This window comes from Melozone crissalis, unplaced genomic scaffold, assembly GCF_028551555.1.
Source record: "Melozone crissalis strain CALT ecotype California unplaced genomic scaffold, PUWL_Pcris_2 ptg000023l_1, whole genome shotgun sequence".
Classification (NCBI taxonomy): domain Eukaryota; kingdom Metazoa; phylum Chordata; class Aves; order Passeriformes; family Passerellidae; genus Melozone; species Melozone crissalis.
The window spans coordinates 18,453,239-18,475,854 of record NW_026535801.1 but is presented as its reverse complement, the minus strand read 5'-3'; the positions used below and the strand labels follow the sequence as shown (position 1 = coordinate 18,475,854).

Below are 22,616 nucleotides of genomic sequence, written 5' to 3'. Positions count from 1 at the left end.
AAGAAATCTACACATGCTTAAGCCAGTCACCTCTCCTGTTTTTTATTTCATATAGGAACGTTTTCAATTGCAGAAACCTGTAATTACTTTAAATTTCTTATCATCAACAGTAGAATATAAAATGAAAAAAAGAGTGGTTTAATACACAGACAACTCTTGTTTATTGAGGAACCAGTTAAAATACAGAGTTCTGTAAACCCAGCTCATGTCGGACAGCAACAGGCTCCTGATAGGATTAACTCCTCTGAAGGGAGCTGAGCAGTTAAATATGACAAGTTTGCATTCCCTGCAAAACCAGGCACAAACAGATGCACATGGCAGGCTGTCTACCTGCAACCCTGTGAGTCTCAGAGTCCACAAGATTAAAACAAAGTCAGCTGCTCGCCCAGAGGATGCTAAAAGCTTGGATTCCCTTACCCACCCCTTTGGTAGGTGATTCTCCAGTGAATTATCCTCTCACAACGCAACTGACAGCTCCACAGAACAGGCTAATTGGGGAGAATTACACTTGCAGAAAATGGTCTTTAATAATGTTGTTACTATGAGGTATATCTTGGTCTGTAAAACCTCCACTACAAAGTTTCTGAAGTTTTTTTTTTCCTTGGCCTTTATGGATTTGGGCCTGTTTGCTTTGTATTAACCTTAACAGCCTTACAGTTGTCTTTTTACTCTTCTACTCCTTACTTTCCACTTTTTATTAACAAAGAGCAGGCTTTTAAAGATTAGATTATGCTTTTCAGCAGTAAAAAAAGATAATTTCAAGGCTTCCCCACATACCTCCCTTGAGAAGCTTGCTGCAGGGTCAAGCAACTGCCCATACTTCAGAGCAAGTCCTGGCTTCCAAGTGACCTGCTTCCAGTCTCAAGTCTGCCCAGGCTGGTTTTAAAGTTAATCCTTAATATCCATTAGCAATGGCACAACCATGGTGTAGCATTTTGGTGGAACACTAAAAGACTCGCATAATCACACACTAGTTTCCGCTGCATCTTCCTCTGAAACTCTGATGTACTGAATGTTTACAGTCTTGCTGCAAAAAAGCTCCAGTAAAGGCTGTTACAGGCTGCAGTGAGGAAAAGACATTAAAACACAAGGGAAACAAACACAAGTTCTGTAATTATACTTTATTGCAACTCTGATGCTTTGTCTGCTCCTGGAAGACTCCTTCAGCTAAATTTGTTTCAAAATTTGTTTTGTTATTTTCCTGTACCAATTAAAACACAATGAGCACGTATAATTTTCTTATTATTTTATTGAAAAGGTACATTTAAAAAAATACACAGACATCTTACTATTATGGATTGCTGATAAAGATGCTCTAAAAGTTAATTCTCTTTTTTTTTTCCCTTTCTTCCACCTATAGTCCCCATTATCATATAACGACTCCAGTCTGAGCACTGCATATTGATTCACCTTTATAAAAGGGTTGGGGAGGTAAGAAGATAGGTGGGACATTACTGCAATATACTCAGTAAACAGAGAATATGGTCAATTATAAATATTTTATGTTCTGTACATTATTGCATTAGGGAGCCACAATGTTATGCAGCATCATTACAAAGAAAACTAGTTAGAAATTAAGAAAACAGGATATTTACGTACAAACACATGGATCCATTGTCTTCTTGAACAACACATGAGAGCTGTGACAATGTGCCATTTAAAAGCTTTTTTTCTCTTTAAACATTGCTTAGCAACAACAGTGAAGAAACAACAAAAATAAGTTAAATGAAAGTAGCAAACAAGCAGTAATCTTAACTTTATGTTATATGGCTTTCTATTCTTGATTTCTCTAAATAAAGTATGACACAAAAGAAATAATTAAAAGCTTCAGCATTGCATTGCTTTCAAACATTTGCACAGAAACTAAAAATATTAAAATCAGACATGGTACATCTGTAGTACTACACAAGATACACCAGTACTGGGGTCTAGGACAGCACACAATCCCTGTCAACAAGAGCACATGAAAATAATGGATGCAATTCTTTCTTGAGATGTTATCTGCAATCAAGCATTTGGTTCATCTGCCTTTTCCTTTTTTCCACATTAGATTATACCCAGTTGCTTTTCAGAGAAGTATTTACATAGGTGTGAGTGAGGAAGACCCTAGTTTTCAAGTCAGTCAGGAAAATATTTTATGTTCCTTGATTCCAAGGTGCATCGTACAAATTGAAAAACAAACAAAAAAAAAACCACAAGAAAAAAAGAAAAAATGAATAGATGCATGAATCTTTAATAGTACAAATTTTATGAGCAATTTAATTTTTAAGCAAATTACGCTATTTTGATTAAAAAAATAGAGACAGAGAGAAGACAGAGTTGTCTACACTCCAAAACGCAGTGCTGCCAAGGATGGATTTTATGATGCGGTTGGATGAGGTGTCATGCTGGATGGCATTGCAAAAGAGAAACATTTTAAAACCTCAACCCCTTTCCTGCTTTCCTTTGCCCTTTGTACTGGCCATAGTTATCTCTGTCTCACATCAATGAATCAGTATGGTGCAAAGAGGATGGAGGCGGGCGTTGCCCGCATGGGCCCGTGGGCCGGCCGGAGGAGGGCGGGCGGGATTGCTGGTGCCTGGAACAGGGATGCCGAGGGCCGGGGAGGGAGGGACAGAGCTGATGATACAGCTGCAGCTGCAGCAAGAGGAGAGGAGAGGAAAGCAGGTGCCAGAGGCTTAATCATGTCCTTCTGGAATGCAAGTTTTGCCTGGAATAAAACACACACACACAAAAACAATGTAAATACAGTTCTCCCAACGCCCACTTTTGCACAAGGGAAAAAGTGAACCCTGGCACAGGGAACACTGTGGCTTCCCAAAGAAATCTCCTACCAGCAGCTTAGACATGTTACTTGCACTGTACTCTTACTCCTAGGGCAATTAAAGCAACCAAATCCTATATTTAAATATAAATAAATCTCTTGAGTCTAGAGACTATCTCACTGATGTTTAGAAGGAAGCATAATTTGCAAGTGAGTAACTTTATATAAATTATAACTGTGTGCATGAAGTATTGAAAACACCCTCATGATTAAGACTTCAATATAAAAAGTCAAATTTTCCACTTCCAAAAATGAATTGTAGAAAAGTAGACTGGACAAGATGGGAAGGTGGTATCAGACCAGTCAGCTTTGCACTTTCCAGTGCAGACTAGCTCTTTTCAAAGCAGAAATATTATTTAAGATTGATGCCAAAAATAATTTTTTTTCTGAAATATATGTATATTTATGACTCTACATAGGATCTACAAGCATTGCTGGTGCTTGTGGTGAAACAACTAATCAGAAATATATACACTCATATCTATATCTCTCACTAAAAATGGGTTTGCACTACAATCAATCGTGGAAGCAAAAATACTCATGTCCTTCCTTTATAATTGGTGGTCTCTCCTTATGCAACAGATGATAAAATGATACAAGTGAATAATATTACCATGGCCAGAACCTATCAAGTGGGGAGACTCAGAGTAAGCCTACAGCATTTTCATTTACCTCTAAGCAATTACCAAGACATATCAATATTTTAGCATTTACAGGCTTTCCACATGCTTTCTCTTACCTATACACATTTGCATCTGTTTCTTTTCAACCTGTAAACTGTTTCTTGTGCCATAGGTGGCAAGCACTTTTCCCTATTGAACACAGGCTGTGCCATGAGCAAATAAACACATAAACTGTGCTGTGCTAAAGCCAGCCTGAACTCTGGCTGCAGGTGATCAGCAGGACCAGCTTGGGGGATTCCTGGAAAGGCAGATGTGTATGAAAGGGATTGGCCAGTGGCACAGAGACAGGAGAGGTGTTTGATATCCAGTGACAGACATGGCCTGAACATACAGGCAGTCAATTCTCCTAAACACCTGATGGCTCTTTTGCACCAATTCAAACATCCACACAGCATCCTGGTTTGCTGTATGCAGAGAATGAGCACTAGTAATTTTATATCTTAAAAATATCTTTATATCTTAATTCTATGTCCTTTTCCCTGACTGCATCCAGATGTGCAAAAAGACAGTGTATACCGATTGCTGCCTTCAAAAAGAGCCCTCGCCCAGCAGAGCCGATACCTTTCCATGGGGCACATGGTCCAGTCCCCATTCCACTGACTATTCCCCTCTTTCTAGCAGTAAATAACGCTTGCAGTGCTGTCTGCATGCCTTGGACTGGGCAGACAGAACACATAACTCTCTTCACATCTGATTCCTGTGCAGACTCAGCCTGCAGGGGAAGAGAAGCTGCAGAAGTGTCAGGTCTGTCATGTTCCTGTCTCTGTGCAGTGGGAGTCCCCAAGGTCACAAATTCACACAGACAGTGATGAGAAATAAAAATACTTACTGCTAAAATGCTTGGGTTGCGCTGCAGTTTGTTGTAAGGACTATATTTAGGTTTCATAGGCTTTCCTGCAACTCTGTCCTTGTGCCTTCGGCTGGAAATGTGCTGAAATAAATATCCTCACATTTAATTAGCTCTTTAAACATTTCTACGTTTTGAGTTTGAAATTGATTTATCAGCAGGATATGCCTAAGCCCCTGTTTGTAAGACAAAGTAGGTTCTTTATAGAGAGCAAGGATGAGGTTTGCTAAATTAAACATAACAATTTGGAGCATATAAAATAGAAAATCAGAAACTAATCAAATACAGCATATTTTGTGATTTGAGACAGGGTCTGCAAATTATTGATACTTTGGTTGGTATTTCCTTTTTCCACTTGAGAAGCTTTAAACCAGGCAGAGCTGTAGTCACTAGGTCATAGGGATATTCAGAAGTAAGAGGTAAATTTCCATCTTGCTGATACCATTCAGTTGTGTAAACAATTCAATATTAGCTGAAGGAAGAACCAGTACCCGGGGATATGTCTACACATGCATTTAAAATTATCTTAGAGTTAACTGAAAAACAGGAATGAGAGGACACAGTCACACAGCACAGCACCATCCAGTCAGAGATTCCCATCTGGGCACCAGAATCACTGCATTTGTATGGGCACAGCTCCAAACCCAGGGCTAATTGGCTCAGAGAGCAGCTCCATGGGCACACAACAGCCACACTGTTAATGATAATGTTGTTCTACATAATTCAGACATATCTACAGTATTACCCTACTGGTGATTGTCCCAAACCAATAGATTTGAGTCATGTTTTCCTTCTCACATAGCATTAAACATTATTAGAGCAGACTGAAAACAGCACCGAAAGATACGTTCAGGGAATCTCAACCCAGAATTTATTATAGTTAGGAGAACAAGATTCAAATCCCTATCTTGAACCACAGAAAACTTTTAAATGAGATGTGCTATACCATTCATGGATACTGACACCTCTGCTTTTACAACTACCAAGCCCATTTTTCCCAATTAAAATAAAAAGTGAACTTGACCTATGATGAAATATTTAGAAATAGTTGTGGGAAGACAGACAAGAAATACTAAGTTCATTCAATATTCACCAACACATCTTCACACAGCCCTACCCTGCACCTACAACATTGCAATGTAACTTCAACCAACAAAGAGCTCCAGATACATGCAAGTTACCTGCTTAAGCTGAATTTCTGAATTAACATGGACATCACAGATTTCACAATGGAACGTCTTGTTCTGCAGTCCTGAGCCTTTGCTGCCATTCTGCACCTTCATTCGGGACCCAGGCCGGGGGTAGGACTTGATGGGACCAGCACCATTCCGAGCTTCAACCATGGTCTTGTGCTTGGAGCCTGATGGGCAAGGAGATGACGTGACCTCATGATAAGCAGCACAAAACATTCTCTCAGCCTTGGGACTTTGTAACACTTATCTTCAAAACAGAATGGTTAAAGCCACCACAGACTGGGACTAATGATTTCTCTTGTTTCAGTCACTGTAGCTCCTGTGTCCTTGATCTAAAGGCAAGCCAGAAGGCTTTGTGCAAAAAAGGGAACAGCAGGCATGCTGGACCACACTGTTTGGGGCAGTGTGTGTCTGGATGGCCAAACTGTTTGCTGCTTATTCTGTTGCCAAATTCCATAGAGCCAGTGAATAGCAGAAAATGGTATTAGCCAACACTGGGACAGGAACCACAGCAATCTCTCAAAACCTGCCTAGGAACTGTAATACTTCAATAAATATCCTCTGATTCAGAAGAAACGGCTGCTTTACCCATTTCAAGAATGGATTACAGCTGTAAAACCAGCTTCAATGGCTTGTTAACAAGCTTTACATCACCAGCACGCCATAAACAGAGAGAGCACACTAGGGATTGCTGCTTGTGGCCCAAAAAAAGACTCATAACTAATCTTCAATAATCAGAAGATACCATGACATCTAGAAAACCTAATGAGCCCACTCTAAAATTATTTTAATAAAACAAATAAGAAGTAAATTACTGTAAGTTTTTCCAGCAAAATAACAGATACTAATGATAATGAGATAAAATATGAAAAAGAGAGAACACTGGCATTTTAGAAACCTTAAGTGTTGTGGAAACCACTATGATCTTACTGTGATGCTCAGTGTGAAGGGATCTGATTAGTTGATATGAACTGTAGGGATTTTGTCAACTAAAAGTTTAGAAAGTACATGAAGAACAGTTAAAAAAATTAGAGATTGCTTTAATAGAATATCAAAAACCACACAGGGAACTGCTACTAACAGGACTGGTGTTTTAACTTGCCATTGTAAGTTTTAACTAAAAGAAGCTTCAGTGAAGTGTGGCTACCACCTTGGAACATTGAATTTTAAAAATGTTACCACACAGCTGACTTGTACCATATGTATACTCACCTGTATTGTGGGCTTCTAGTTGTGAAAGGGAATTCACAGCCACTTTGCATAATGAACAGTAAAGTAGTTTTTTGGCTTTTTCCTCTTCTGACTCAGTAACTGTGTTAGCAGCTCCGTTGGTGCTCTTGGAAGATGAGGCAGGTGCTGCAGGCGCCCCTCCAGGTTTGGGAAGAAAAGGATCCACTTCTGCATTGGACTGCTGACTAACACCGTTGGGCTTTTCATTCCCTTTATCTTCTAAAAGAAACAAAATCCATCTGTTGTAGTTTTATGCCACACATACAAAAAGCATACAGTAATAGTCCTGTGGGTTCAGTAAGCATAACACAACAGGGGGCTAATTTATCTCATTTTATAAAAGAGAGCAGCATCCTAGAAATCTTGTTAAAAGTCCTGCCATGAAATGCATGTAATTTGACAAAAAGGAGTGATTTTCCTGTTTTTAAAGTTACCAGTGAATACCAACAAGTTCACCAAATTCATGCCAGCTGCTGTTGCTGCTGTGCTGCAGGCACGGCCAGTTGAAAGGAGCCCAAGCAATACCAAAGGAAGCCAGGCTTAAGGACTGGACGACACACAGAAACAAGCAAGGCTTTGCATTGGGGGTTAAAAATTATTTCTCAAAAGGTTTACATTTGCCTATGGAAGGGCTTGAGTTCCTCAAAGACATTGGGAGAACACTGAAAGGCTCCACCACCATTTTAACATACATCCCTTGTTTCAGTTCCAGGAGTTATGGTACTACACATGAACACGGTTGCTAATAATTTTAGGTTTTTCCATGAACAACTCCCCATATATTTGTGGATCACAGGTGGCTTCTGTGTGCATTCAGTGCATTCCTTCGTCACTTCACAAGCATGAGACAATCATCTGTGCTCCTATGAGGCAGGTAGGCAGGTATTACTTCATTTTGCAGATGGCCATCAAAAAATGAGAGATAAAATGTCCCAGCTGTGCCTACAGAGAAACTTTGTGCCAGAGCCAGTGTTTAAATGCTCCCTGCTTACATGCTGCCCCTCAAGGGCTCATTGCATTTGAAGCAGTTCCACTGCAGGCTTTGTGACCACAAGCCATGTAGGCTGCCAGCAGTAAAACAAGCTCTGTCCAAAACAAACACGGGATGGGAGGGAGACAGTGCAGGGGTGCTGGTATGAGCAACCCCAACAAAACAGACATGAGAAATGACTGAATATGTGTCACTTTGAATGAACAACTGGAATCAAATTTCATCATCTAAGCAAGTAAAACATCTACATAAGAGCAGACTCCCCATTTGAAACCCATGGTTTAATTTGAAATAGAGTTGAACTGACTAGAAAAACTAGGCTCTATTTGAACATTTATTTTTTAACATGGACCATGTTTACAGCTACCAGACTATGTCTTAACATGCCTTTGTGTATCAGGCCAAGACTGTGCTACCAAGAACTCTGAAAACAGGATTGTACCCACTCAAGCAAGCACTTGAGAGTGTGTATGAGCTATGAATAGCCATCCTGAAACTAACCCCCACAGGTGTTGGCATATTTTCCAGAAGTGCATTGCAGTACATCAATTTTAGATTGTTTTAAACCAGGAGAAAGAAAATTCTAATAAAAGAACTATTATTTTTTAAAATGCCAATAAAAATACTTTGAAATTACACAATATGAACTATATTAAACATTGAAAATAATCAAGTACAAAGACTGCTATTATGACCAAATTAATGTTAAGACCAGATTCTGAAGGTGTTTTGATTGACAAAGTACGACAAAAGAAACTGATGTTAAATTGTACTTCATAGGCTACTCAGCTTTAAAGTCTCCATAGTAATAAGTCACATCTGCAAAAATCTAGAATAATTTATATGACTTATGAGTCTTCATAAAATACAGTTTCAATAAATAGCATTTGCTAACATTCTAAATTCAAGAGTTTTCCATATGGAAAATTCTCAGAGGTGCTAACATCTACAAACGAAACAGAATGAGCAGCTGTCATTTGCAAATTTACATTACTGAAAAATAGAATTGTTTTTGTTTTATGCAATATTATGCCAAACTGCAAAAGGCATAACACCAGGATATATGTGAGCCGAAATGGAATAAAGGAAGGTTCCACAGGATTTTGCATTTCAGGCCTTAAAGGAAAAATACACCTACATAACTGCCGGCTGTATGTTAACATATAACAATTACACTTCTAGTTTGGCTTTGGGGGTTTTTTATGTTGTTCCACACGTATTTTTTTAAATGTAAGGATAAAAATTTGGTGCTTTTGAAACACCTCCTGGAGACATAAATCATCACCCCTGTGCAACAAGCACAGTGCTTACCCTCTTGCCCACAGCCCCTGCCTGCACTGGTCTCAACACTGACCACAACAAGAGGGAGCAGACTTTATTGGTTTTGCCATCAAGTGTCTCTCGAGTAAGATCCCAAGATATGAAAGAAGATCCATTTTACATGGGCCACAAATTACCATCCCAGAGTGATGGTTTTCCAGCGCTGAATTTAACAGATGATTGAAAAAATTACAGATCTCATTTCCCACTTCTCCTCCCTTAGCTAGCCAACAGCTGATGTAGTATGTTGATTTTTATAATACTCCCCAGATTTACAGTGTTTTCACTATTCATATTCCAACAATTCTACAGTATACACACTAACAAGAAAACTTCTACAAAATCAGAGGGAAGTTACCAGCATGCAGCTGGGCTCAATTCTGCCAGTATTGCCGCTTTTGGAAAGAACCTCAGTTCACATAATAATTCCATCATTTGGAAAGCTTCCTGACACAAATAAGCTCTTCATCGATGGGGGTGTGTAAGGAGAGACATACTACCCTCTATGAATTAATGTTTCCTTCCACCATTCTAAATGTTTAATGCAGAACATCTTCAAAGATCATCATTATAAAGGTCATTATACAGTTGAACTCCCACAGAAAGTACAGGGAGCTAAGTGTGTATTTGTCACTGCAGTGGGCCCAGAGCTGCATTTTCCTGGCTTCTAAAATCAGAAAATTGCACTTCTCCAAATGGGCTTTTGATAACAGCTTAGTGTTTCAATCCACATAATTCAAAACACCATTACTTACAGCTTTATGTTTAAGACAGAAATGCCAACTATTCAACAGTGCAAAGCACAGGAAATGCAAACTGCATGTCTATACAAAGCACAAAAACAATTACTCTTTTATTTGCACTTATAGCACAGAGCTAACAATATCTGCATGCAGAAATCAAAAAATGGAACTGTTAATGCTGCCTGCATACCCATACTTCCCAACTATCACTACCTTGTAAAATAGATGTGACTTGTGAGATGCAGTTGTAGGATTACAGCCCTTTTGCTACTTCTGAAGGTATTATTGAAATAGGCTCAGATTTGCTCTAAACTCCACCTGGTTCACGACCAATAGAGCCAGGCAGAGCCCAAAGGAGTGCAGGAGTGAGTCCATCCTGCCTGGACCATGGGCACACCAGTTTCTGCTGCACAGCTTAGCAGAGCACAGCTGGAAGCATGAGACCAGGGCAGTGCCAGCCTATTGCCTGAAAGCAGCAGCTGTGATTCAACCTGCATCAGGGTCAGGCTGAAACACTCACATCAAAACTCAAGTGTAAGAAGTTAATTTAAAATCTAACTAGTACTATTTACCTATGTTCCTTTTCCATGCAGAAAAGCCATATTTCATGTGTCTTAAATTCCTCTCTTAAATTCCAGAAAAGTAAATTGATGATTCAGGTTCTTATTGAAGCCTGGATTTATTTTGAAACAGAGCCCAGGGAAAATAACTAAAGCAAGCTAATTAAGTATTGCTTTGGGCTCGGTAATATTAATGCTTTTCTCATCCATTGCATTGTTTTAATTCTGCTTTGAAGTTGTTTTCACATATTTCTGCTTGTTTGACTCATGCTTGTGTCAGCACCATGTTAAAATTCAAGACTCATTTATCTGATCAGTATTGCCTCATTTTGAGTACCAAAGCCAGGACACTGCAGGGCAACACCTCACAGAGTCAAATCCACAGGTTCTACTGCTTCACTTCTACAGCTGAAGTGACTCACTGACCTTGGCAGGTCATGCCACTCTCACTGCAGTTGCTGTGGTGTAGAGAAGAGGTCCAACCCATTATTGGCTTTTTTTGAGTCAGTGATGCTTTGGTGCACATTAGAAAAAAGTTTCATTTGGACTTCATAAACAAATCACAAATGCTATTTTCAACAATAACAACAAAAAAGTAACTTAATATTCAGATCCTTAATTCAGAATTTACACTCTTGATAAAACTAAAACAAATGTGAATTTAAAACTTCTGTATAGATTTAGAAATCTGATAAAGATTTTCAGTATCAAAATATTCAATGCTACTTACCCCCCTCAACATGCCTATCTGCCCAGTTTTTATCACTGATGATACATAAAATATCGCTACAATCAAGTTCTGTTCCACAGCAGATTGTTCAAACAGCAGTTAGAATCAAAATATCCAAGGTACTGATGGTATGTGATACACTTGCAAGAACCCTTCCCCAATACATGTGCTAAAAGCTTTCAGATATGAAGTTCTGCTATGATCCCAACAACCCTTAGAAAATTGTCAGGTTTTCAAACTGAAAAATTTTCTGCTGTATGTAATAAATAAACAAATTCACTCTTGCTGTAACAGCAACAGAACAATGTTTCAATTACTGAAAATATATATTTTTTGTGTGTCTGCATGTAATAAAAAGTATAACTTTGCACTTGCCTGCTTCTCTTCTCCACCAGAAACTGGGACTATTGTGCACATTCTGTGCTGAAGGCTGGGCACACAGAGAGGGAAGGATCCTGGAACTAAGAACACTGCCCAGCACTGGCTGAGATGCAGCTGGCTCTCCGCTGGGAAGAGATCACACCATGCTTACAGCCACCCACGGCCCAGCTTCAGCTTCACACCTTCCCTTTGCCACATCCTTCACTGCTTCCCCCAGCTCAGGCACTGAGCAGCAGCTGTGCACAAAGTGCTGACAGCAAAAGGGCAGCACAGCCACTGCAAAGTGGCCACTGCTGCTCTACAACCCTGCACTGAAGCTCTTTCGTGAGCTTCACTCATTTGCCATCCTAAGTATAGAAATCTGATTTTATATTTCTTTTACCTGCTTGCACAATAGTGCACATTACAAAGTTAGAAGAGATCATAATGAAAAAATTACTTTCGGCAGTAAAATGTTAGTTATTCTCCATTGTAAAGGTAAAAAATAGTAAAAACATATGTGTCTTTTCTTCTTGAACAACATGAAGGAAAGAGCCATGCAATACCCAGTGCAATTTCCAGTCTAAACCAGTCACATGATTTTTTTCCTGTGCAAATTAATCACTGCATGGTTATCAGGGCCAAACAACCCGTGAGCACAACTGATGCACAGTTAGGGGCAAAGCCTTTGGGTCAATCAGCCTTGTTTATGGTGGAGGCTTATGATAATAAGATAAGGCCTTATAAGGTGCCTTATAACAATAAGACAATATAATAATAACAATACCACCTCACTGCTGAAAGAACAACCTTTTTAAAAAAGGACTGCTTGGTGATCCTGTACATTTTCAACTGATTTCTAACTAGGTCACTTCCTATGGAAACTAAAATCCAAAGTGATTTCTGAAAGTAAATGTTAATATTTTATTTTTGGGATAAAGATTGGCTTGTGATGATCTTGAGTCCACATCAGTTGTGCTACAGGGAGCTGCTATTAGTTTGAAGTGCTGATTTTGGAGACTAAGAGAGAGTCTGAGGAAAAGCAAACATATCTCCCATACTGGTACAGCTGAACTGAGTGAAGCAGATTATCAGGTTCTCCCTGTAGTTTCAACAGCTCCATATATGCCTGTGAATATTGGGCTGCATTAAACAACTTTTGTAGCATAAAATGATTACAGAACGGAAAAAGGAACTCCATGAGATTGTCAGAGTATTAAATATTCTTGCCCTGAACAACTGCATAGTAAAGGTAAAATCAGTTGCATTAATTTCACTAGTAGACAATCCAAGAAATTTTGCTGAAAAGTTTATTAGTGAAACTCTATTAGCATCCATAAACCAAATGTAAAAATTTGTCTGTTGAAAAACAAAACTGTCAGTTTAAATTTGACATGCTAAATACTTGGCACATGTGAAATAAATCTAAAAAGTGACAAATTCAATTACATTTTTTTCCCACACTTTACAAAATATGCCCACTGACAATGCTAAAGATAGGCGAATTACTCGAAAAATTACTTAAAAGTTACCAGTTGACCTCTCTGTTCCAAGCTATCTGCACACAGAAGAAGCTGCTCCCCAGACAAAATGCTCAGTTTAAGGGCAGAGATGACCCCTGCAGACAGGTATGAAACCACAGAGAGACACGACAGCCAGTCGCTGACACAGGCACCATTGTGGCAGTCAAACTGCTCATAAGCGTTTTCCTGTTTTTCAGTGCATCACAGCAAAAGAGAAATTTTTAAAGGCGAGAATGAAAGAAGTTAGTTTAGCATCTGATTGCAGGGAACTCTTCACAAATAGGTCCAGGCAAAGCAGGAAATTGTATCAGAAGCTGGTTTCAAATGGCTTTGTGTGGTAGGTGCAAGACAACATTTGAAAGTATATTACAAAAGACATACAAAAGTATGGAGAGCTTTGAAAGTGAAGGACATAAATCTGGAGAGAGAAAAATCAACACCTCAGAAATATTGTAATGAAATTTGCAGCACTTAAACCAAAAACCATTCGAGACATCACAGTCAAAGAGATAACAAGCCTGGCTGAATGTATTTAAGGGAGATGTTAAGGAACTACAACAAAATAAAATCAAGGTGGGGAAGACTGATTTAGTCACACTGTACTTGTAGGGCTGCCTAACCAAACATTAGGATCTACCCTGGAACAGAGTCCTGGGGATAGAACAAGAACTCCCACAAATAATTTTATTAGAAACAAGAGCTGCTGTACATTTCCTTGGCCTGAAATAAGATTTGAAGATCTTTTCATACCAGTATGAAAAGAAGGGGCTCTTTCAGTGTATTAGCAGAAAAGTTATTAAATAGAAAGTCAAACAATAGCTCCAATAAGAAAAGCAGGTTTCAAAACACTGCTCTTCACAGAAAGCATTTTCTTCTGATTCACAGTGCTATCTATAGAGGAATAAAGTACACACACAAACACACAATTCATTGTTGTTCTTATGATGGAAAAGATGAACACTTAGAGTAGTATATGCTGAAAAGACAATATCAGGATGGCAATTAAGTTACTAGCGGTCACAACCTTTACAGATTTGTAAGTACTCTGTTCCTGCATCTCAGCACCACTCACAAAACCCCCCAACAAAACAAGCAACAAAGAGCATTAGATTATTCCCTCACACTCATTAAGATGGAGTTAGCAAACTTGGATAAGGTATTTCAAAATAAGTTTTGTTCTATCTGCACATTTGCTGAATAATGAGACTCTAATGGCTGTCAGACAAAATATCTACTTTCTCACCAGTTGTGCAGTCTACTGAGAAATGAGGCTGAAAAACCCGTAGGGCTCTGTTCTAGAAAAATTCCACTGCAAACCTACATGCAAATCAGACAGCACAGTGTATCTATTAACCCTTTGGTTGCTTTTCATTTTTGTAAAATGTATTTTCTTGTACTTCAGGCAGGTATGAAAATGAGTTAAATTTTACATAATGAAATAAATCTGTCTGACACATGCCGAAGAGAACAAATTTTGTCTCTATACAAAGATGAGGAAAAAATGGAAGTTATAAATATAAAGATTTTCCTCTCAAACACAAATGTGCCCTCAAATAAGCTGCAACATATTTTCTCAAGATACTGAAGCTACATTAGGAAATGTCTGGATGGCTGTACAATATTAGGTGAACTTGGTAGCTGGAATGATTATTTGATTAACTGCATCGCTACTCTTCAATAGGCTGAACCCAAATTTCTTTTTTTACTTCAGAAGTATCACTTGCATGGCTGTGTTACAGCAGTGATGCTGACAATTTCTTAGATACTTTATTTCTGATTTGGCATACCAAAGGACGCCAAGGGATGCCTCTTACAAGGGAACCTGCATTTTCTTCAGAGTATGAAAATAATTCTGCTGATCTGAATAAAGTTAAAAAAGGTTTGCTCCTGCAATTTTGGTTGGATTTAATTTTTCTGAAAGTGGACTGATGAGAATTAGAAAATATTCAGAAGTACATGTAGCTCTGCAAGTGTAAAACCTTGCCTTGCAAAATCCTGTACCTATTTGTACCTACTCCTTCCTGAAAGTTGAAGAAAGGAGCTGAAAGTTCCTGCTTCTTTAATTACTGGGTTGTCAGCGGTGATCCTGCTGTATTGCCTATGATTTTTAATCAATTATTTACACATTTGGAGATTCTTAGGGAATTGGTTTATGTTGGCTGGCTAGTGCTTGTTTTACAAGACAAGATCAAGAAAAATCGGTATGCACTCACCAGCAGGGGAAGGGAGAAAAAATATACGTTGGTACATACATATAAAACATAGAGTAAAATAACTGAAAAATTGTTATGTATCAACAAAGGGCATTTCAAAAGCCTCTTATTTCATACTTCAACACAATGCAATTTCTCAGTGCAAAAGCTACAGGAATAACAAGGGTTGATTTTGTACTGTTAGTCAAAATGTCGGTGTGTATGCAATACTTCTAGAGAAAACAAACTTTGAACACTCAAGGCCATTTGCATTGTGCCTCTATGTCACCTGCTGATCTTAATGATATTTTACAGAATGCACATTGTATCAGACTTCTCTTTGCCTAATTTGAAAAAAGATTATCACAATTCCCAGCTTCCTCCTCCTCTAATTTTTAGACCTGTTACTTCTGGAGAAAATCAACTTGTCTACACACACCAATACAGAGCGATTTCCTAGTGCACAATGCCAATATCTATGTATTTCTCAGTGACAGGTTGACAAGTTGGGAAGACTATCACTAGAAGTTTGTTCATAAAACTCAGAAATATCAATAACACTACAGTGCTGGCAACTGAAAACAAGGAGGATCTAAACCACAGATAGCAAGTGTGAATGTTAATTTAAAGAGTATCCATAAACTGAGATGATCCTAACGCTCAGTCTTCCTGGGTCCTGTTGCTTTATAGCCAGGCACATTTATCTTTTCTGAGCTATGCCAGTCTGTTTGGGCTGGGATAGGAAAATTTGTGAGTTGTAAAATTTTAATACAGTGCGAGTAAAGCTTGAAATGCAGTATAAGATTTGCTATTACAAAATATATGGGTGAAAGCAAATGTTTTTTGCTTTTCACACATGTTTTTGCGAGCTATAAACATATCTTTTTCTGGCACTAGACATCTATTATTTTGAAAATATTTTACACTCCCACTCCAAATTCTGCTACATCTATTTCTGACATCCTGGAATGCAAACTTATAGTATTGCACTGTCTTTTAAACTTTAATAATGCAAGAATGCTTAGAAAAATAACTTTCAAAGATTATAAAAAGCATACAGTATTTTACTCAGAGATCCTTCACTTCTGCTTAGTCTCAGTTCATCATCTCAGCTGTAAAAATAACACCAGCTCCACCATTTATGAATCTGAAATATATCACTAGAAACATATTTTACTTGCAGCTTGTGCAAAACAAAACTCTTAAAACTCTATACTCAGATGCTGAAGTGCTTTAGAACTTAATATGAAATTTATGGGCATCTAAATAAAAGAATCAAGGAGAACTGACACACTCTGCAAGTACATTCTCATGGGCCTGTGTCTGAACTGCTTGCTCAGTACTTGCCCAGGCAGAACAGCAGTTAAAGCCAATTATGAAACACTCCTCTTCATTTCAGTTAAATGACATCTGTAATTGTGCATTCTCACCCACTTCTGTAGCAGGCTTGCCTGAGGACTGTGAGCATTCAGTCGTGCCCTCAAGGTCTGACAAATAAATTGCATTTCAGATATAACTTGTCTAACTGACACTAAAATATTTTCACTCTCCTTGAAAGCAAGTAATAAGGAAATAATGAGTAGCCTAATGTTTGCATAAATAATTTTTCTACTATAAGCAATGAAGTAGATTTCCCCCTTCACCACTGAAGCAGCATTTTTCCTGACCCATTCTTTTATATTTGGTCACTAAATTAATTCAAGGGCTCTGAGAAAAGGAAAAAACTTAAATTTTGCAACTTCAACACAGCCTTAACTTCACACAACTGAACACAGAGAAAACTTTATTCAACGACCAATTGTATGAATAATCACCAGAATCCTGTTATTTATTCTCTGGTACCAGTGAAAAATACACATCTGGTATCAGAAGAACTGCCTTATTTCCTTAGGAATATGTTGCTTCAATATGTACTGTGAAAGTATTAAATACAATTGGAATTATTCCTCCCAGGGTTGTTAAAAACCGCAACAGAACCAGCAGGTATCTTTTTAGCAAGTTATATTGTTATTTCATACTCACCTTACTATCATTCCCTTATGACATCATCCTATTAAAAACATCCTCTCAGGATATTCAATAGGCAATTCCATATTTGATCATTAACAGAACAAACAAGAAAAACAGATGCCTGATTTCACATTATTAAAGAGGTGCTGAAAGATTCAATGTATGTGAAAGGATTCTTTAAATGACAACATACATCTAGCTAAAAAAAATCCCAGTAGCTGAAGCATCCCTGGCCCTGATTCTGTTGTCCACAACATCAGTCAATTTTGCTGGGCCAAATTTCTATCTCTACTTCTCAAAGAAAGAAAAACTTTGTATCATTTTAAGAATGCTGGTAAAAAAATGCTTTGAAATTCATGTTTTTAGAACTTGAGTAAGTCGAATTACTAGAGGTATTTAGTTTTAATGATACAGGACATGAGTGCTCCAGCACAGAGCAGAACATCCAAAAGAGTCTTACTTCATCTTACAATATATTTTTGATCCAAAGCTTATGCTTATTTTACTGCAGGAAAAGCAAAACCTTATCATTCCTTCTAAGGAAAATCCTGGTTGTATATATTTCTGATTGCTACAATAACTGGAGAGAGAAGAGAATTTTGGCCTTTTCCAGTTTGAACAAGAATTGCAACAGCTCATCAATGTATATTTGTCAGCTGCAGAGCTTGTTTCTCAGTTAATGGCACCTATAATCAGTTTTCAGTTGAGGTGCAGAATTTGAAATGCGCCAGCATTATAGACAGACCAAAGATTTTGCAGGAGCTTATCAACAGCAAAATACACAGTATGACTGGTTTTCCATTCAGATTTAGACACACATAGAAAGATGAGGTTTGAATATCCACTTTTGAAAAGTATGAACAGTAAGGCTGGCAGGGAAGAAGGTTGGGATCTTTAAGCACTTATTATAATGATTTCCTGTTCACAGACTTTGACTTGCTAATTTTTCTTTTGGCTCACCTTTCATCCTAAAAGTATAACCCAAACTGCAACTTCCTGAAAGAGCTGTTGAAACAACCTGCCAGAAAAGGCTCAGAAGCTATTTACTATTAAATGAAATACAGGCATTGCATGTGCCATGGATGTAAGTACACATATGGTACTTGCAACAGTGTAACTGTGATAAACTTATGATCATTTATTAATAATATTTTATATTATCAATTGTAAAAACACTGTGGTCAAGCAGAAAATATTACCTCTATTTTGGGGGTAGACTTTCAACAGATAGCAATATAGAAGGATCTTCATGTGGCCGAATCAAAACACAGAATCAGAAAGGAACAAAGCTTACCTCAGAGATGTAATGGAAAAACGCCCTTCAAATGCCTCTCTCCTTGGTGGCTGATCCAGACTGAATTTATTACTTAGTTGACCGTAAACGAATACCTTTATCTAACAGGAATATGCCTGTGCTTAGCAGGCACTATCTGAATCCACATAAACACAGATGCATGGTTATTTTATGGAGTTCAGCTTCAGCAGAACTCTTTATGTCAGCATAAATGTGAGGAACTGATGAGGCTCATCAGTAGCTTTTGAAGGAGGCCAGAAAAAAGCAGCAGCATCTTTGAAGGGCATAAGGCAGAACCTCTAAATGCACTCTGGAAGACACCAAGTCAAACACATCCTTGTCCTGTTCCTCCCTTGGAGCCTCTCCTTATCCTGCCCCACTGTGTTTGTCACAACATGTTTCAAGGTCCAGAGGACTTTGGTACATTACACTAAATTATAAGAATAATTAGAAACATTGTACCTTTGAGGTCCTTATAATGGTATCTGTGTGACAAATAACCTTGAATTTCTCAGGACAGATACACCACAGTTCAGCTGGGGAGGTTATATGTCTCTGGCTCCTAGCTGCTTATATGATATAGGGATCATATAAGAAACAGTTTATTTGAGCTATGTAAACAAGCCATTCCTTTAAAATATGTGCAAAACAAGGGGATAAATGGAAATAAATGTTAAGGTGAAAAGAGATTTTGCTACGAGATCTGGTACCATTTTTTGCATTAGTCCAAGTAAAGAGTTGCATATGTAAAGGTTCAGAATTTGAGCACTGGCAGAAAGATTTTTAACACAAGCAATGAGAGCAAGATGAGTAAGGGAGCATCCTGATGGTGGACTCATGAAATAAAACCTGAGCCCTCCATTGGGACATTTCACCTCATTGGTATTTGATGAATACACAACACTGGCAATGGGGACTGGAGAAATCCAACCCATGATAAGCTTCCTGAGTAAACGTGATTCAACATGTTGCACACTACTTTAGGAATAAAAGCAGTTTTGTTGTGAAAGCATTACACAGAGAGCCGTTGATGAACTAAAACCCACAGACAAGACCACAAGGTCAACTTTTCTAAGTCTGATATAGCTTGGAGTTGCCAATCCTACCTAATGGGACAACTAATTACCATATTCCTGCCAGCTGAACAAAATGGGGTTTCATAGAGCATCCAAAGGGTTTATCTCTACGTACTAATTCCCAAGTACAGAGTCTTCTGCTCTTCTGCAACGAAAACTGAACCTGAAATACCCATACCTATCATTTCACAAATGGGCATGAGGCCAATAGAGCATACACTGAATGATCAAAGGCCAAAATTATCTTTAATAATCTGAAATATGATTTTGACTCTTGAGTAGTTTAAAACAGCTGCATTTACTTTCCAATTTTCATATCAAAGCAAAATGCAAAGAAGTTGATACCACATCATTTGTATGCTTCATTTTGAACTATTTATTTTGATTTAGAAGCAGGATCAAAGAATTCCTCTTTGCTTGATAAGTAAACAGTGACATTTCAATCCAGTAATTATCATATGCATTCCTGAAAGATTCATCACTGTAAGCATCTAGACTATGCTGACCTGGGGTCACAGACACTATCTTCTATTGCATTCTTAGAGCTGTATTTAAACCACACTTCAAATATTCTAAACTATGTTGGGTACTGGTTATTACCCTTGCCCTTTCCTAAAGCAATGCCATACATATATCTATCATTCTGTGCAGGCATCCTGGAAACCCTGGGCTTCCACTGGGAGGGAAGGGAATCTTTGCCACTCTGCTGAGTCTGCATGGCTAGGCTGTGGTAGTGGGAGGGCTACAGAGGTGGCTCCTGTGAGAAGCTGTCAGAAGTTTCCCTTATGTTTGACAGAACTTGACTCATGAGCTCTTTGCTGTATTTTCTCTCCCCTGCTCAGCTGAGGGTGGGAGTGGCAGAGTGGTTTTGGTGGGCACCTGGCATCCAGCCAGGATCAGCCCCACCCCAGCAAGAGCAGCTCCCAGTGCTGTTAACACAGCTGGTCTGTAACCACGTCTCAACGCAGCTATGAAAAAGCTTGCAGGGTCACAGTAGTGATTTTCTAGCATATAAGACTGCTATATAGCCATTACTGGACTTTTCCTGTGTGGTTTGAGGAACTGTGTGGGAGACAGGTTATGGATACATCCCCTATGGCCACCTCCACTCCGCAAATACCAGTCAGGACAAGCAGAGATGGCCCAGCTACAGTAGGAGAGCAACAACTTAGTCACACAATCTGTGGTGATTTTTTCCTGTCTGCACAGTGAATGAGGCAGGTTGGTGGTGTCTATAAGTACCAATAAATGTCTGTTCCCTGAACAGCAAGGAGTTGTGAGCTTAGACAATGGGATCACACAACAAAGTTAGAGTGCAAACTTGAGTTAAACCCATTGATATCCACTTAAGGTGCAGCCACCTGCACCATTCCTGCACTGTGGCTTTATCATTAAATGTTTGCTGATAATCAATTTACAAATGCCATTTCCAAGCCACACTACTATTAACAATAGCAGGGAAGAACTCTCTCTCACAATGTCATGCTCAGACCACAGTCAGGCCTTTCCATTTGGCTGAGGCCACTTTTGCCTACAGGAGCCCCCGTTCTTCTGGAAATATCCCAAAAAACCTTAAAGATTAGTTTAACTTTTTTAGCTCTACCAGTAGCCACATTTCTCAAGCTCAAAGGAACAGCTGTAGAGAGGCCACTGCATCATACATTTTGAAAAATAAGGACTGGATGAATTTGTGTTTTGCCTTTGATAGACTCATCACTAGCTGAGCTAACAGTGAAATTATTTTTCCTATTAGTACTATAGTTACATCTGACAAGTAAGTGTTTTGGACTTCATGCTATGTCTGACTCAAAGAACCCATGGCTCTGTAGCAAACTTAACCTGACATTTCAGTTCAATATTTAACAACTGTTCTGTCTGGAGAGCTCCAAATCATTCATCATTATCTCATTCAAAGTGACAGCACATCAGAAGGGGTGCTACTCATGCCTGTTGTGCCCCTTTATTAGTAGACCTACATAAGAGAATAATTGCAGATTATCAGTTTACTGTAATGCTCCCTACCCTTTCTGCACTAATACCCGTGGAACTACAGCAGATAAAAAAAGATCACAAGAACTTATAACTGTCTTTTCTGTTTAGCTTCTCTTTCTATTCTTCTATACCCTAGAAAAGGACACCAGAAATTATTTACTACTTGATGAACATGTCTCAGGAAGTCTCCAAAGTAGATTGGCTAAACAGCAGCTTCCCCTGTGGTGGAATTTAATTCTCTTCCTTGATCTCATTTAATTTCTGTACTTCTAAAACAATTTTTTTCAGATCTGCAGCACACATACACACTTTCAACTGTCCCATATCGAACACTGATTCCCTGGTCATTCAGGAGGTCAAGCAAAACAGAGGTCATGTGGCAGCATTTTTCAGGATAGAGCATAAGCTAGGACTTCTACCTAGGTGCCAGTTTTCATCAAACTTATAGGATTTATAGGAATTATTTATAGGATTTATGGGATCAAAATCTCTACATCTCTTTTTTGTTTGTTTTTGCACACTAGACAATAAAGTCAAAATTGTGAAGACACAGCCAGAAAAGAATATAGAAATAGATGATATGACCATAAGTCTCATTTCCTCTGCAAATCAGGATAAAAAAAGAACACAAATACACACATGAACTGAAATTCTTAACATTAGAGATACTAAGGAAAGTTTTGTAAGGAAAATGAAAATATTCCTAGAAAGTTAATATCTAGTACCAGTGGATTTCTCAGAGAATGAAAGCTGTGTTAAAAGATTCAGAAAAAAATGGCATAAGTATATTTTTTGCTCCAAAGCCAAAAAACAACCAACCAAAAAAAAAAAAAAAACCAAAAAAACCAACCAACAAAAAAGCCCAAAACTCTACACAATGGCAACTTAATGACTGCTTTAGTTTAGTTTTATAAGCATTACATATTACATTAAGGAGATAAACACATGTCAAAGAATAGATGGGCAATAATATCTGTAAGGGAAACTGCAGCTGAACAAAACTATGGTTTCTTCCAAGTCTGATAAAATCTCTGATCTTCAAGCTGTT

The 22,616-nt window shown here is 38.4% G+C and overlaps 1 protein-coding gene across 7 annotated transcripts in view; it reads right to left on the bottom strand.

Annotated features, from left to right (window-relative positions):
- Positions 1-1,272: 1,272 nt before the first annotated feature.
- ZNF385B (zinc finger protein 385B) overlaps positions 1,273-22,616 on the bottom strand; it is a 147,868-nt gene continuing 126,524 nt past the window's right edge. For all 7 annotated transcript variants that reach the window (XM_054277780.1, XM_054277781.1, XM_054277785.1 and 4 more), the window contains 4 exons: positions 6,760-6,996; positions 5,536-5,714; positions 4,337-4,438; positions 1,273-2,710 (listed from right to left, as the gene is read on the bottom strand). In XM_054277780.1, the coding sequence (XP_054133755.1) occupies positions 2,492-2,710; positions 4,337-4,438; positions 5,536-5,714; positions 6,760-6,996 (737 nt within the window). In that variant the 3' untranslated portion in view covers positions 1,273-2,491. The remainder of the gene's footprint in view (positions 2,711-4,336; positions 4,439-5,535; positions 5,715-6,759; positions 6,997-22,616) is intronic.